Source organism: Caretta caretta, chromosome 25 (genome assembly GCF_965140235.1).
Source record: "Caretta caretta isolate rCarCar2 chromosome 25, rCarCar1.hap1, whole genome shotgun sequence".
NCBI classification, from domain to species: domain Eukaryota; kingdom Metazoa; phylum Chordata; order Testudines; family Cheloniidae; genus Caretta; species Caretta caretta.
This window is the reverse complement of record NC_134230.1, coordinates 14,969,602-14,984,454: the sequence shown is the minus strand read 5'-3', so window position 1 is coordinate 14,984,454 and position 14,853 is coordinate 14,969,602. Positions and strand designations below refer to the sequence as shown.

The following is a 14,853-nucleotide window of genomic DNA, read 5'->3' as shown; positions in this document are numbered from 1 at the left end:
AGAGGGAGGCAGGGGCCAGGGGGAGGGGAGAAGCTGATGTAACTTGCAGCATGTTACAAGTCCCATCGGGCGTTAAGCACATATGTGCATTAGTGCTTCCCCGGATCAGGGCCCCAGTGACCACCCAATGGGGAGCCTAAGGAATTGTCCCAGGACAGTCGCCTGCAGATCTCCAGCGCTGTCTGCCGACCCCCTGTCTCCTTGTCAGTGTTGTCAACCCCAGGCGTTCCAAAATCACGCCAGCCCCGCCTGCAAAACCATGAGAATAGCGGAAAAAAACAACACGGTTTGGCAGGCTTTCTGAGCCTCCCTTCCACGCTCTTCTCCACAGCCAGTAGGGCGAGGCCCTGCGGGGGGGGATGGGGGGGTGGGTTTGTAATTGGAAGTGGAAATTCTCACAGAGAAGCTGAGGGTTTAAGAGACCCTCCCTGTCCCCAAACATTGCAAGACTTCATAGACACTACGACCCGAAAGACCCATCCTATGATCAGCTAGGCAGCCCTCCGGCAGAGCCATACCCAGTTATTTCTGAATCAAACCCACGGCTTCGCTTTTTGCTCTAGTATATCTGTTGGAAAGGGATCCACCTGCTAGTCACTGCTGCCCAGCACGGTTTCCTTGTACTCACTGTCTGTAGCAACCTGTTGTCTCTGCCCTTATGCTGAGATTGGAAGTTCTTGGAGGCAGGGACCGGCGCTTTGTTCTGTCTTTGTACCGTATCTAGCGCATTGTACCTGGCATCCTAGTTCATGATGAGAGCTACTAGGTGCCACCATAATATACCTAATAATATACAGGGCCCAGCACAAAGGGGATGGGCTCCTAGGCGCTACCGTAATACAACTAATAACCCAGCGGCAACCCTGCTTCTTTTTACAAGAGATTTCTCCGAATGCAGAGGGACCCTGTGGATAAAGACCGGGCAACACAAGAAAGAAATCAGATGAGGATTTTAAAAGTCAGATTTTTGTTTTTGTTTTTAATATTTCATCAACTTTACAGGGTTACAATTGTCTTAAATATTCTGAAGTTTAAATACAATCTGTATAATAATGTTATTATAAAATGTAAACTTTCAGTGTTTTTATTTTATTTTATTTAATAATCACAAAGTTTTAATACCTGAATGTCTGCAAAACTGAAATATTTCACCGCGGGATTCCCAGGACAGGCAGCCTGAGGCCCGCCGTTATCAGAGGTAGAATGTGGTTTTTATTCTTTTTTTTGTGGTTTTTTTTTTTTTTTACCTGAGTTAAGCTATGCATGCTGTATAACTGCATCTGCAGCGGTGTTCATTCCTTTTGCCTTTCAAACCCCAGAGAAACTGGGTTTTTTCAATCGATATGCAAAAAGGAAAAAAAGCCGAATGTAATATGCTTCCCCCCCAAAAATCAAAAAACCCAACCAAAAAAATTGGTGGGGGGGTGGTGGTGAGGAGAGGAATAAAACAGGGACTGTACAAATGCAAAACCTACTAAAAATCTAAACACCCCCCCCCCCCCCCGCCCCAGCACAAAAACCAGTGACAAAGAGTTCTCTGGGGGGCCATCCCGCAGGATTTCTCTTTGAAGGTAGTTAGGCAGGCCCTAAAACAGCACGTTCTAGTCCTAGCGGCAAGCGCTCCATGGCATCCTCCTAGCCAGACCTTCAGAACTGAGCAGGTGGGCTCAGCAGAACTCTGGGCTAGTGGGGATTTGGGGGCCAGAGTTAAGGGGATGGGGGTGGGGAATGGCTCTTGGGCTGTCCAGTGTTTGGCATGCGGAGGTGCCCTGTGGCTTGTCTGCACCTCCAGCCCCTGCATCCACCCCCCCGGATGTGTGGCCTGCTCAGGGGCTGCTGGTAGAAGCCGTGGCAGCCCAGAGAGTTGCACTCCCACCGGTGAGGTACTGTGGGAGGTGAGCCCTTTCCACACGCTAGCTGTCCCCGGTGTGGAACTTGAGGGTCCTCCTTGGGCACACACCCATGCAGCCCCGAGGCAGCAGGCCCACAAAGATGCACGCAGCCCCTTCTGAAGTCAAGTATCTCAGTCATGCTCGGGTCCAGGTTTCCTTGCAGCCACGGTGCAAGCAGCCACACGGGCTCCCGCAGCGAGAACAGGGCAGACACAAGCTGGAAGCTATGCTAGCGAAGCGGGCCAGCACTGGGGAGAAACCCAGGTCACCCACCCGCCGTGCCGGGCAACTTTAAGGCAAGTTTCTCCTGGATGAAAAATCAGGGCTAAGAAATCACACCTCACCCCTCCCCCCCACCAAAACCCCCAAACAACTGGAACTTAAAATAAATGACACAGCAAGCAAATCCTGCCCTGCCCCTTCTCCCTCCCTCCCATACCCAGTACAATCAGTTCCAGACAGCAGGTCTTTTTCCCCTGAGTTACAATCCTGCTCTTGCTCCGAGAGCCCAGATTGCATAAGAAACACGTTTTACCCTGAAGGTAGGTTGGTTGGTTTTGCTTTATACGCACATTCAAAACACACACGAGATATAGAATTTGATATAGAATTTCTCCCACCCCCAACCCACCCCACTTCCTAAGGCTCCTTATACAAGGCGAGCAAAGCATTCGTTCTGAGAGAGGATACGTTTCCAGGCCAGGCTCAGAGCCAAGTATCAATGGCTTGACTGGCTAGGGCGTTTAGAGAACAGAGACGCCACCTCACTGGTCCTATACCCAACGCGGGTTGAGAACAGCCACAGATCCCTCGGCGACAAAGTCAGATGTATGGTCTGTGCCCATGAGACTTTTCTAGCTACAGCTTTTGGCACTGAGGAGGTGGGAGAGGGGAAAACCCTTTGTTTTATCTAGCTATCGAGAGAGGGATTCGGGATCTTTGATCTCGCCTGAGTTGCATACAGAACGAAGGCTATGGGTGAGCAGGGTTGCTGGTACCAGCATGCAGGGTCAATTCCACAGCAGGACCGTAAAGAGCGAACTGCCCAGCTGAAACGGGAACTGAACGGAGTCTAGAAATCGGTCCTGTGTGCCAGGCTGCAGGGGCGGCTCTTGGTTTGCTGGAGGCGTCGGACGCCAGCAAACACACATAGCCCCTGATTCAGCCAAGCCCATCAAAGGGCTCTGGCGACTTGGGGAAGACCGAGGCGAGAGCCAGGAAGTGCTGGAAGGTTTTTGCAGGAGGGATGAAGCCCCGTGTTACAGTGCCAGGTAGCAGGGAGCAGCCAGCTCCTATCTCTGGGCTGAGCTCCGCTTTTCACTTTAGCTTTGCAGTTCACCTTTCAAAGCTGCCCAGGCATGAAAATGGAGCTCGGGGGGAGCAGCCCAGGGCGGCTTCCAAAGCAAGGACACAGCAAAAGGAAACAGAAGGCGTGTGGGGCTAGCAGTCAGGGAAGGAAAATGGCAATGAGGCAAAGGACCGTAACTTCCTGTGCGTCTGCACAGGACAAAAGGGGAGATGGGGAGCACTCAGAAACGTCTGTTAAAGAGTACATATATATATTCACAAGTGACACCAGGCTCCATCCAAAGCCCCCTGAAGTCAGTGGGAGCTGTGCCATTGACTTCAATGGATTTTGGAGCAGGCCCTTTAAGCTTGATGCTCTCCATCCCACAAGGTGTGTCAGAAGCTCCAGCCTCCCTGGAAGTTGAGGGTCCTTTGTGCTTTACAGGCACCCTGCACTTTTGCCCTCCCCTGCTGTGTCACAAAACTGGGCAGTGTCCCTGGTGCATACTCGGGATTCTGGAGGCTGGCTGAGGAAGTCGAGCGAGCCCCCCCCTCTATAAAAACACCCCACTTTCTCCAGGGCAGGAGCTTGTATCGCCAGCAGCCTGCGGCTACAGCTGGTTCTCGCTCACTAAATCCCCTTGCTTCCATATTCTCCCTGCTTGAGCAGCGGCACAGAGAGATGGACGCTAGCTTGGATTCTCTGCAGGAGCTGTCCCACAGGGCATTAAAAGAGGAGATCGTGCCCACCTGGCTCTTGGCATAGAAGCCACCTGAGGTCTAACTCCTTGCTGTGCTGCCTAAGGAGGAACTGTCATGCCAGGAATCTGGCAGCAGTGCCATGGGGGGAGACAGGGGCAGGGAGTGAGATGCTAATTATCACTGAGTGCATCTACAAGCAACTTAGCAGCAGGCTGAGCAAAGGCACATCAATCTGGCTCGCTCCGAGTCAATGGGAGAGTTGGCTTCAAAGGGTTTGATCCCGGGTGCTCCAGAAGGAGCTACCGCAGCATCATGAACTTAGATATCGGTGAGAGGTTTTTAAAATACAAAGCAGCTGCCAGTTCAAAAGAAAAGAAGCAACGGCCAGGCTGGACGGAACAGAGGGGAGCGGCTTGATGGGGATACCCGCTCCCTGGCCTCTAAGGTCAAAGGGGCAGTTGTGCAGAAAGTCTAAACAAGGGAGTGCATTTCTAGCCAGATTCTCTGGGAGGCCAAGATCCCTTCAGCCACCTGAGAAGCCCGGGCTCCTCCCAGAAAGGTACAACCTCCTCCCAGGATTTCAGCGGCCAGGGAAATAAAGGAGTACCAAGCCAGGCCCTGCTGTTTACTGTGGGGTTCCTGGCATGGGTGCGACCAACAGGCAGTGAGGATGCACCATCTGTGCCCAGGATTGAAAAACAGGTCGACAGCTGAGCAATGAGGCCCCATGGCTGGGCAAGCAGGGGTGTAATGGAGCAGATCCAGGCCTGTTTAGTTGGGAACGGGGAACCGCCAGCATTCCCCTCTGGCTAGCTCAGCTGGGTCAGCACTCCACTTAGCGGAACAGAGCTCGCAACTCACAAAGATGCTTTCCCACCACGCCGGAGCAGCTGCTTTTCTTCTGCAGCATGCACTGGAGACCAACGACAGCCGTGGCATAAGCAAATGCCAAGTCCACCGAAATCAACAGAGGCTGCATCCACTTATACCAGGGCTCAACATGACCCTGTGCATCACGGGTATGTACCCTGCAAAGCTGATACATGCACAGCCGTGGTCACATTTCCCCAGGGAAAAGAGAGGAACCCACTCTCAAGAGTGAGGCTGGGAAAGAGGACAAATCTCCACTCCACTTCAGATGGTGCCCTCTCTCTCTCTGCGTGACAAAGTTGATTAACGCTTGGACCAGAAAGCTAGGGAGACAGCTTTTAACATATAACAGGATTAAGTGCAGCCTCTTTCTGCACCACGTTTAAGCAGCTTCAGGGGTCCTCCCTCCCCAGGTAGACAGGGTATAGTTAAAGCAGCATAACTCTGCTAGTGTGGATGCAGTTACACAGGTATAAAGGTGCTCTTGCTGTAGAAGGGAAACAACTTCTGGGATAAGTCACCTTTATATGGCTTTACTGTAGCCCACTAGGAACTGTACCAGTAGAACTATAGCGGTAAAAAGTCACACTCCTTACTTTCATAATGATATTGGTACAAACCGATCTGGCCTACGGAACGTGTTACGGCTTTAACATTCCCAGCCCCACCCCGAGAGGAAGAATCACCGTATATGACAAAAAACTTAGGTGTCACAACAACCATCCTGCTGTTTCCAGGAGAGGGAGTTCCTGGCTAGATCCCGGCTAGACGAGAGGTGGGTCTGCTGGCACAAATAGCTGGGTTCAGTGACCATTGGTTTCAGGCAGCCACTCAGGGGAGCTTTAAGGGACCGTTTACGAAGGGACACAATCAGCTTGAGATCTTGTCCATTTCAGTGAACTGGAGGGTTCTGCACCTGCTCTGCAGTCCCTCTGCCAATTTCCCTGCTTTCACCATCACCCTAAGATCCACCCTGAGGAAGGGAAACTGAGTAGCTAGGGGCTTGACCAAAGTCAGTGGAAACTGAAGTGGGCTTTGACTCAGGCCCCGGAGAGGGGGGAAAACAGTGAAACTGACCACACACGAAGTGCTGTCAGATGCCCAAAGGAAAACAAACTAAAAATAACCTAGGGGGATTTTGTCCAGTCTCTAATCTCCTTCAGGGAGAATCAGATTAGCCGCAGCAATGTCAGGGGAACTTGTTCAGACAGAAATGCGGAGAGCCCATGGTGTCTCTTTAATATTCACGATGGGAGATTAAAAAAAAAACCCCAAAATGATCCCAGTGCACATTCTAAAAACATCACTGCAACAATATGCTTCATGGCAGGGCTCCCACCCTCGTCCGCCTAGCGGCACAGGGAGAACCAAAGGCCTGAGATGTAAAAATCTTGGAGCGTGGGGCCATATTTTCAAATGCTCAACGCCCGCCACCGGGGCTAGAACAGCACGAGAGCTCAGCTTCCACTGGGACACCGCCGATGTTTCATTTTCAAGTTAATCAACTTTAGTTTTCACAAAACGCTCACGACCCAACGTGCTGGATTCCTTTGCCAATCTGCCCACTTATTTCAGTGCCGCAAAAGAGCCCTTCTGAAAATACTAGTCCTTACATCTGCCTTTCACCAGCGACACCGTAGGAGACATCAGGAAACAGTCCGTTCTCTCCCCCCCCCACCTCCCCCGTGTGCTACAGCCGACCCAGAGAGATGGGAAGATGGGAGAGATGGGAAGCAGGAATCTCACTGGCTTTTATCTAGTACACCTAATTTTTCTGGTTATTTTCTTCACCTGTCCAAAAAAAAAAAAAAGAAAGAAAGGAAGAAAAAGAAACCTACGAAGAACCAGTTTGCTGTTTCAGCCCTGAGCAGAGGACAAGGTGCGACAAGTATCTAGACTCTGGCGAAAGAAGCAGGGAGGGCGAGAGGGGGGCATATGTACAACCCGGATTCCACACTGTAGTCTTGCCTTTAGATCAGCTTCCCTATGCTAGCTCCCTGCTCTGCAGGAAACCATCAGGCTGGTGGCTGCTGGCAATATGCGGGGTCAGGGAGCTGGAGGCAGTCAGAGCGGCTTGTGACTCGAAAAACAGGCTGGGGCGGTTGGGAGCCGGTTTATCAAACGGAAAAGCACAAAAATCAGCAGGGAAAGATGATGTTTAAAAAATCCAGAGCGCCCCACCCCCGCTGGTTGCAAGAGAGGCCAAGCTGGGAGGCTTTGGGTCTCCATTCCATTGCTTCGCCCTTTGCGCAGATGTTCACACCGGTGCAAAAGCACTTTCACTTCACGCCCACCCTCTGCGCTGGTGTATGTGACAGCAGCCGAGAATCAGAATCAGGCCCTTTATGGGCAGTGACTATTATGCAGGTAAGGGTGCTCTGGTGCCTTTATGATCCATCACAGGACAGGGCAGAGGAAACACATGGCTACAGCAGGACACACGCTTAAGGCCCGATCCTGAGAAGTGCAGAGCATGCTCAGCACGCAGCTGCTTCGGTGGGAGTGAACGGCACTCAGCACCTTGCAGGAGATGTCCCAGCTGGGGCTGTTTTAGGCTCATCAGCCCCTTGCTGGACAGATGAATTCTGCAGCAAGCCCTAGATTGTCTCTAAAATGGAGTTTCTCCTCTGGAATAACCCCACCCCCGCACTCACGTCAGGAGCACAGCACACAACACAGAGCTCATTAAATTATGCTCCCTGGACCTAATTACAGGGAGAGACTTGTACTGTAAGCCCCTGGGAACAGGGTTCCCTGGGAGGGGATATGAGGCGGGGTGGGGAAGCAGAGGAGTCATCGATGTTAATTTCCTCCACCAAGAAATTAAAGAAACACACGTGAAAAATACAAAACAGAGTGAGCGTAACAGGCCAGCCGGTCCCTGGTGATGACGCCAAGTTGCAGGTAACTGCAGGCAGCCGCAAGCAGGACCCTCTCTCTCCCCCTCTCTGTGATGCAGCACTGTTTGAACCACTGATTCGGTTTAAGCCTGGGATTTTCAAAGAAGCCAAATGGAATTAGGTGCAAGTCAATGGGAGTTGGGAACCTAATTCCCTCACAGGTAGGTCCAGATCAGAGGGAATAAAAGAGGCAAAGGGAAAGGGAGGAAAAGACCCAACTGCAGCTGGGCTTGATTGCTGGGGAACCCAGATTCAGGTCCTAGCGACAGGCCAGCTTTGGAGTTTGGATCTGAACCTCCACATTGTTCAGGGCGTTGGATCCAGGCTTTCGGTCCAGGCACCTCCGTGATTTGAATAAACTACAGCCAGGCTTCAGCTTTTCCCATATGCCCACAGCTTTCCCAAAAGCTACAGAGAAGGCCAGAGTCCTGCCCTCTCTCCCACTGACGGTGTACATGCAGGTGGTATGGACACCTACGGACACAGGTGTGCACCCACCCAGACGGATGAGCTTCGAGATCAGGAGGAAGCCCCCGTTCACAACACCGACCGCAGCTCCCCTCGCCCTCTCTAGCACACGGGATCCTTCAGCACCCTTGGAATGGCAATGGAACAGGTCCACGTGGCCAACAAACCCAGCTCAGTGATTCCAGCCCCTTGCGCTGCCCTGTTAGGAGTCTGGCAGGTCTTGCCCAGGAGAAAGCATGGGAGATCAGTGCCTCTAATTTTCTGGCACACTCCCTCCCCGCAGACAAGCGGCTGCCTGGCCCCTGCCCAGAGTTCAGCAGGCACTTGGGATGAGCTTTCTCCCTGCACTGTGTCTTGGCTCAAAAGCTGTTTCTCAGAGCCCGATTCTGAACAAACCGATTCCCGGCACCACACACTGCAACTCCCCGAGGTCCAACCAGCGCCCATGTACCGCCACGGATCCACTTCCCACTTCTACAAGTCAATGGGAAAGGAAGTGTTGGCTCTCATCCATATCGGGGCGTGCACACGACGCAGCCAGATGGATGATCACGAAGCTGAGGAGGCTGCTCTAATGGAAGTCCCAGTGATTCCTTTGCCCGGGGCCTCTGGCTTAGGACTCTCCTCTATGCTCTGACTATCTGGGAAGGCGGAGGGTGCTCTGGACTGGGGATGGGAAGAAGAACTCGGGTAGTCTGGCGATGCAAAATCTCTCTGTTTTTTGCCTCCAAAGCCTACCAGCCTGAATCGTACCCTTTGCTGCCCCTCGGGTTATGCCCGAAGAATTCCTGCCAGCCAGGGCAAGTGTGTCATTGCCGCGGGCTACAGGTGTAAAGCAAAGACACCTCCACAGGGACTGCCTTCCCCCCGCTGCGCTCAGCCCCCTCCACACGGCACTCAACCCGAAACTGTAAAGCGTTTGCTGCAGTCCCCTTAAGGCCAGCGGGACGGGCTTTGCTGAAGCAGGACCCGAACCAAGCAGGCTGGCTGGGCAGACAGCTCCGCCTTATGCCCTTGGCTGCACGCTCTGGCCCTAATCCAAAGCACGGCTGTTATGCACCTGCTTAACTGGGAGCAGGCGAGTAATCCCTTCGGCTTCTCTGAGGCTAACGCCTGAAGTCCCAGCAGGCGCGTAAGTGCTTGTCCGGATCAGATCAAGCCCCCAGAGGACCAGGGTCCAACAGCTAGTTGTGGAGTGGAGCGGAGAGTCTGAAGGGGTGGCATCGAACCCCTTTACCTCTATCGCTGAAGGAAACGGATCCTAGAAACGCAGACTTTTCCCAGTGAGGCAGCTCTACAAAACCGTCTCCTAATAACTGCAGATCAACTACACACTTCAACCCTAAGAATCTCCAAATGGAGCTTGCTTGGCCCCCCCCGCCCCGCCCCCCATTTCCCCCTGCATACAAACACCTGAGCTCATTCGCTGGGGTCACCCTGGCTCTCTCCCGAACCTTGGGTGTCCCCAGCGTTCGAAAGAAAGTAGCGCGGATCGAACTCGACCAAAGATCGACATCAGACGACCACAAGAAAAAGAGGTTACAAAGTTTTCCAAGTCCTGTTTCCCTGAACGAACACTAATATATATCTCATTTTTGTGAGTTAAGGTTTGATTTTTTTTTTTTTAGAGAATAAAATAGAAGCTATTTACAAAAAAAAAAAAAAAAGATCCAACTAACCACCTCATAAAATGCCATATAGCTTGAGTGTAGTTCTTAAAATAATAATGAAAAAAGATTTAAAGGACTAAAAATTCCTCCCGCTTTTGCAAATTTTGTTTTCGGTTGAAAGGAAAGGAAAGGAAAGGAGGGGAGGTTTCATTAAAAACACAAGCCCGTGGGCGTCGGTGCGACTGTGTGTCTGCCTGGAGGTATCCAAAAGAACACAACTTCACACAACAACATTAGAAAACAAACGCACAGTGCAAAGTGGGGTGTCCATGAGGTAAAAAGAGTTCTGGGGGCGGGGAACGGTGCATCACCTCCAAAGCTACCGGGTAATGACTGGCTCAGAGTCCAGGCTGCTTTTAATGAAACTCCCTGGATTAAAGCTTTTCTCCTTGCAAAACTTTCTCCAGTCCTCTCGGGAGGAGGGGGAAATGGGGCTTCCTCCCCCCACCCCCCGGGGAAGCCAGATGCAAGCTCGGGTTTTGGCGCCAGCTGTGACAGAAGCTCCACGTGTGGGTGGGTTTGGGGTTTTTTTTGTCTTTTGGTGAGATGAGGCGCTGCCGTTTGGGGTGGGGGGGGAGTTAAGGCGAAGACGAGTTATTGGAGGTAGAGGTTGGAGGGGCCGACAAACCAGCCGGGGCAGCCTGGGAGACGCCGCTGCTGCCCCCCACGCCGCTGCTGCTGCTCCGGCTGCTGCTGTTTCCTTTGCTGTAGGCGGAGGAAGGGAGCGAGGAGGACGAGGGGCCGGGGGTCTGTGCGAACAGCACACCTGGGGGAGAGACAAGAGGGAGAGGCTCGTGGGGGGCTGCTCCTAACTCCAGCGGGAACCGAGCTGTGAAGTGGGGAGAACGCTCCTTCCTTTCTCCCCGCCCCTGCTGGGACAATGGCGCCCTGATACATAGGAACCGTCAGCCCGGATCAAAGCAGTGATCCATCCGGCCCAGCATCCGTCTCGGTCAACGGCCAGCGGCTTCAGAGGAAGGGGCAAGAAACGCTGCAAGAAGCAGCTAAGTTTCATTGGAGAGGAGTGATCTAGTGCTTAGGGCCCTGGCCTATGAGCCCACAGCTCTATTCCTAGCTAGTTACAGGGCCTCTGTTTCCCCTCGCAACCATGTCTACCTAGACTGTAAGCTCTTCAGGGCAGGGACCAGCTCTCGCTAGGTGTCTAGATACTACCACAGTGGTGCCGATTCGTGAAAATAACTTGCAAGCGTCTTTGTCCCTAGAGGAAAGAGTTTGGAAGCACATTGTCTAAGGGCAGCGAGACACGGAGAGGCAAGTCACTACCTCCCAAACGCCAGGACCGAAAGCCTGCAAAGGGAGAGGAGCATCCGGCACGGATCAATCCCCCCCCGGAAAGGCTGGGAAGGGACTGCAGAATAGGAACCGTAAGACCAGAGCCTGGGCTCTGATCAGACAGCCTGCTCTGGGTTTGTACAGCACCCAGCACGATGGGCCCCTTCGGTGCTACTGGGGTGACACGTTAATACGCTCACCAGGGAGATCCAGCAGCCCCGTGTGTTGCTGTGTCAGACTCTTTGGGCCAGCAGGGGGCTGGGGAGTGGGTAAGCAAGAGGCAGAGACGGAGACCTGGCCGCGTTCCTCTTACCCGTATAGACGATGCCGTTGATCTCCACTGACATGCTGATGCTGTTCGTGCCGTTGTTGGACAGGCTCATGCCGGGGTCCTGACGGTTTTCTGCAGCAGGATAAATCAGATGATAAACAAACTGCTCAGTCAAAACAAAGACCGTCCTGACCCGCCAGGCTCACAGAACCCTGCTGACGCCATCCCCAAATCCTTTCCTCTCGGCTATTAACAGGGATGGTAAAAAAATCCCTCTCCATTTACAGATGGCGGATTTAGCGTCCAGGTCTGCCTTTAAATGTTACTGTGTTCCTATCAGACAGGCAGCAGGGACACACGGAAACCAGCGGGTGGGAAAACGGACGTGCAGAACGAAAAGCGAGCCTTACGGACAAGGCTGGTCTAGGGGTCTGGTATCATCAGCAGAAGCAGAAGCAGAGGCCTCCAGCCCTGGGGAATCAAAGCTTTGGTTTTGGTCTTCAGATTTGCTAAAAGTGGGCCCAGCACAGTGCCGGGAAATGCTTTTGGTACAGGGAGCGGGAAGAGGACTAAGAGGAGAGAGGAACCTGGTCAGACACAACACAAAAGAGGCACTTGTTTTTAAACTCTGGCTAGCAAAAGAGCCCTTCCCCTGCTGGGAGATGGGGAAAGGCCTGGCTGAGCGGCCCAAGCATGGGACAGGGAGCTGGGTACAGCTCTTGTAGCTCATGCAGTGGAGGGACAGCATTTAAGAATCAGGTCCCAGGTTCAATCCCCACTGCCGACGACCCGTGCACGGGGGTGGCCTTACTCCAGCAGGCTCGGCGCCCCTAGCCTAACCTCTGGGGAAGATCTGCAGCATGACTGCCTCCCTTTTCTCTCCCTCCAGCCCCAGCGCGACCCACCTGGCGAGCGGGTCCCTTGGCTGTTAATGCGGATGCTCATGGGTAGCTGCGCTGTCATGGCCAGGAGGTTCTGCTGGATGGCCCGTTGCATCAGCCTCTGCTGCTCATCTGTCACCAGAGCCATCTTCTTCTCCGGTGGCTCCCCGGACTCCAGCTTCTCTCTCAGCTGCTCCAGGGCTGCGGCCTGAGCAGCCACCGCTGCCTGGGCCGCGGCCGCCTGCACGGCCGCTGCCTGGGCCGCAACCACCGGGTGGCCAGCCAGGGACACAGGGAGTCGGCTGGGCATGGGGATGGGGATCGGCGAGTCCTCTTCTGCAACAGGGAGAGGGCACGGGAGTCCCGTGAGCTCGCGAGGGCTGGTCCAGGCCAGCCTCTTCACGTGCATCAGAAACAAGCTTTACGTGCACCCAGACTTCCCAGCCAGCTCCCTGCTGCGGTACGGGATGGCTCCTTTGTATGGTACTCTCCTTTCACAAGTGTTCTGCATTGATTCACACGGGCATGGCATTGAGGACTAGTGGTTAGCCCAGGGGGCTGGGAATCAAGGCACCTATGTCCCAGCTGCCTTCCTGTACGACCTGGATCGAGTTACTTCCCCACACTCTGCCTCAGTTTCCCCAGTGGTAGACTAGGGATAATCCTGGCCTATTTTATGGTCGGTGAGCAGAGCAATCCCTATGGCTCCGTTAATGGTTATAAATTGCTCTGAGATTCTGACATTAAAGTGACACCATGTAAAGGAGCCAGTGTAGTATCATGGACTGAGCACAGGTCTGGGAGCCAGGACTCCTGGGTTCTATTCCCAGCTCTTGGAGGAGAGCAGGGTCTAGTAGTTAGAGCGCAGGGGTTGGGGGACTGGCAATCAGGACTTATGGGTTCTAATCCCTTGCTTTGCCATCATTTGCCCATGAGTGCCATAGGAATGTTATTAACTCCCCTCTCCGGAGGGCTCTGAAACCATGAGGTGAAAAGCTCTAGCTAACGGAGCCAGACCCTGAGGCCTTTACTCCCTCCCTCCCCTGCACCCGGCTTCAGCCCGCTGCCCATGGCCCAGCCCCTTCATGCCAAGCAGGGCGCCAGCCAAGCCATTACCTTTCTTTATCTTTTGCCCAGGGCCGATGGGGCCGCCGTTGGTGGCCGCCACCAGCCCCAAGCCAGGCACTTGCAGCTTGGGGGAGGAGAGCAGGCTGGGGGTGCCGCTGGGGGAGTAGGTGAAGAGGGAGCCCCCAAAGCCCTGCCGGCGGCCTTCTCGCCGGTTGCTGTCGATGGCGGCTTGCAGCTCGTTGGGGTTGCTGAGCCCCCGCTTCTCGCACTCGTAGGGGTACAGGTACTTCATGTATCTGCCAGAGGAAACACCTGCTCAGCCCGCGGCACCAGGCACCCTCCCAGCCCGCCCACCGAGGAGGCAGCTCCCATAGGCCAGCAGCTAACATGGGCGCCTGTCGGTATCGATCCAGAGGCGCCTTTTCCCCAGAGCCGTGCCGCCTCCACGCCCCGAGGATCTTGCCTTCAAGAAAAAGGGATTTCTGTAGCCCCAACCCCTCCCCAGCTGGGCACTGGAAACAGGAGGTTTGGAAACACTGATGCTCTGTCCTGCATCAGCCAAACCAGGACTCCTTAAGAGGGGCTTGTCTAGATCAGCCTCTGGCTACAGACATCCCTTTCTCCATCCGGGGTGGGGAAGAGAGAACGGATCTCACAGGAAGCAGAGCAATCCCAGAAACGGGGAGGGAGCCCAGCATCCCACACGATCAGCCCCATGATGGGCTGTGGCTGAGTGACACCCCTTAAACACACAGTAGCTGTTCCCCCCACAGCCACCTCCAGCCCTTGCTGTACTAAGGAACCGTGGCTGGGATCTCCCATCGTTGTGGGAATCTGGGATCGAACACTAGGCCAGCTGGCTGGAAGGGCAGGGCGGTCTCCCACCCTCCCACTCCCCCGGATCCCACGACACTTACTGAGTGCGTAGCGTGAAGGCAGCGCTGGTGATGGAGGTGGGCAGGTTGAGCCCTTTGGTGATCTCCCGCCACAGCTTCTTGTTGATCACTTCCACCAGGCCCCCCTTCTCGGTCACCAGCATGTAGAGCATGTAAAGGTCCAGCACTTGCTTGGCCATGATGGGAATTCGGTTGACGGGGGTCCCTGTGGAGTGGGGAAGGTCAGTATGCTGGAGAGAGCTGGGCCAGGGGCAATGAAACGTAGGAGCGAGGTACAACTGGGACTCACAAACCCTGCATTGCATCCCTAGCTCTCGGACAAGTCACATCCCTGCCTTGTGCCTCAGTTTCCCCCCCCCCCCTTTGCCTTTCTAGCTTTTCAGGGCAGGGACTGTCCCTAACAACATGTATGTATAGCAGCTAGAACAATGGGGCCATGATCTCAGCTGGGGCCTCCGGGATCGACTATAATGTGTGATTACCGTGAGGAAGGAAATACCTTGTCCTTCAGACAAGATGATCTTTATCCCAAGTGTGCCTGGGACACATTTTTGAAGAAAATCCTTTTCATAGCAGCATGGAAAGGTCCCCTAAATTCCACTGACCGTTTCATCTGTGCTTAGCACAGGAACAAAACCAGCTCCCTTTCCAGCAT

General features: G+C 53.8%; 1 protein-coding gene across 1 annotated transcript in view; it reads right to left on the bottom strand.

Annotated features, from left to right (window-relative positions):
* Positions 1-963: 963 nt before the first annotated feature.
* Positions 964-14,853, bottom strand: part of ARID3A (AT-rich interaction domain 3A) — a 100,317-nt gene continuing 86,427 nt past the window's right edge. The window contains exons 5-9 of the mRNA XM_048830574.2: positions 14,220-14,403; positions 13,351-13,598; positions 12,259-12,570; positions 11,396-11,485; positions 964-10,555 (exon numbers count right to left, since the gene is read on the bottom strand). Coding sequence (XP_048686531.2) covers positions 10,368-10,555; positions 11,396-11,485; positions 12,259-12,570; positions 13,351-13,598; positions 14,220-14,403 — 1,022 coding nt within the window. The 3' untranslated portion in view covers positions 964-10,367. The remainder of the gene's footprint in view (positions 10,556-11,395; positions 11,486-12,258; positions 12,571-13,350; positions 13,599-14,219; positions 14,404-14,853) is intronic.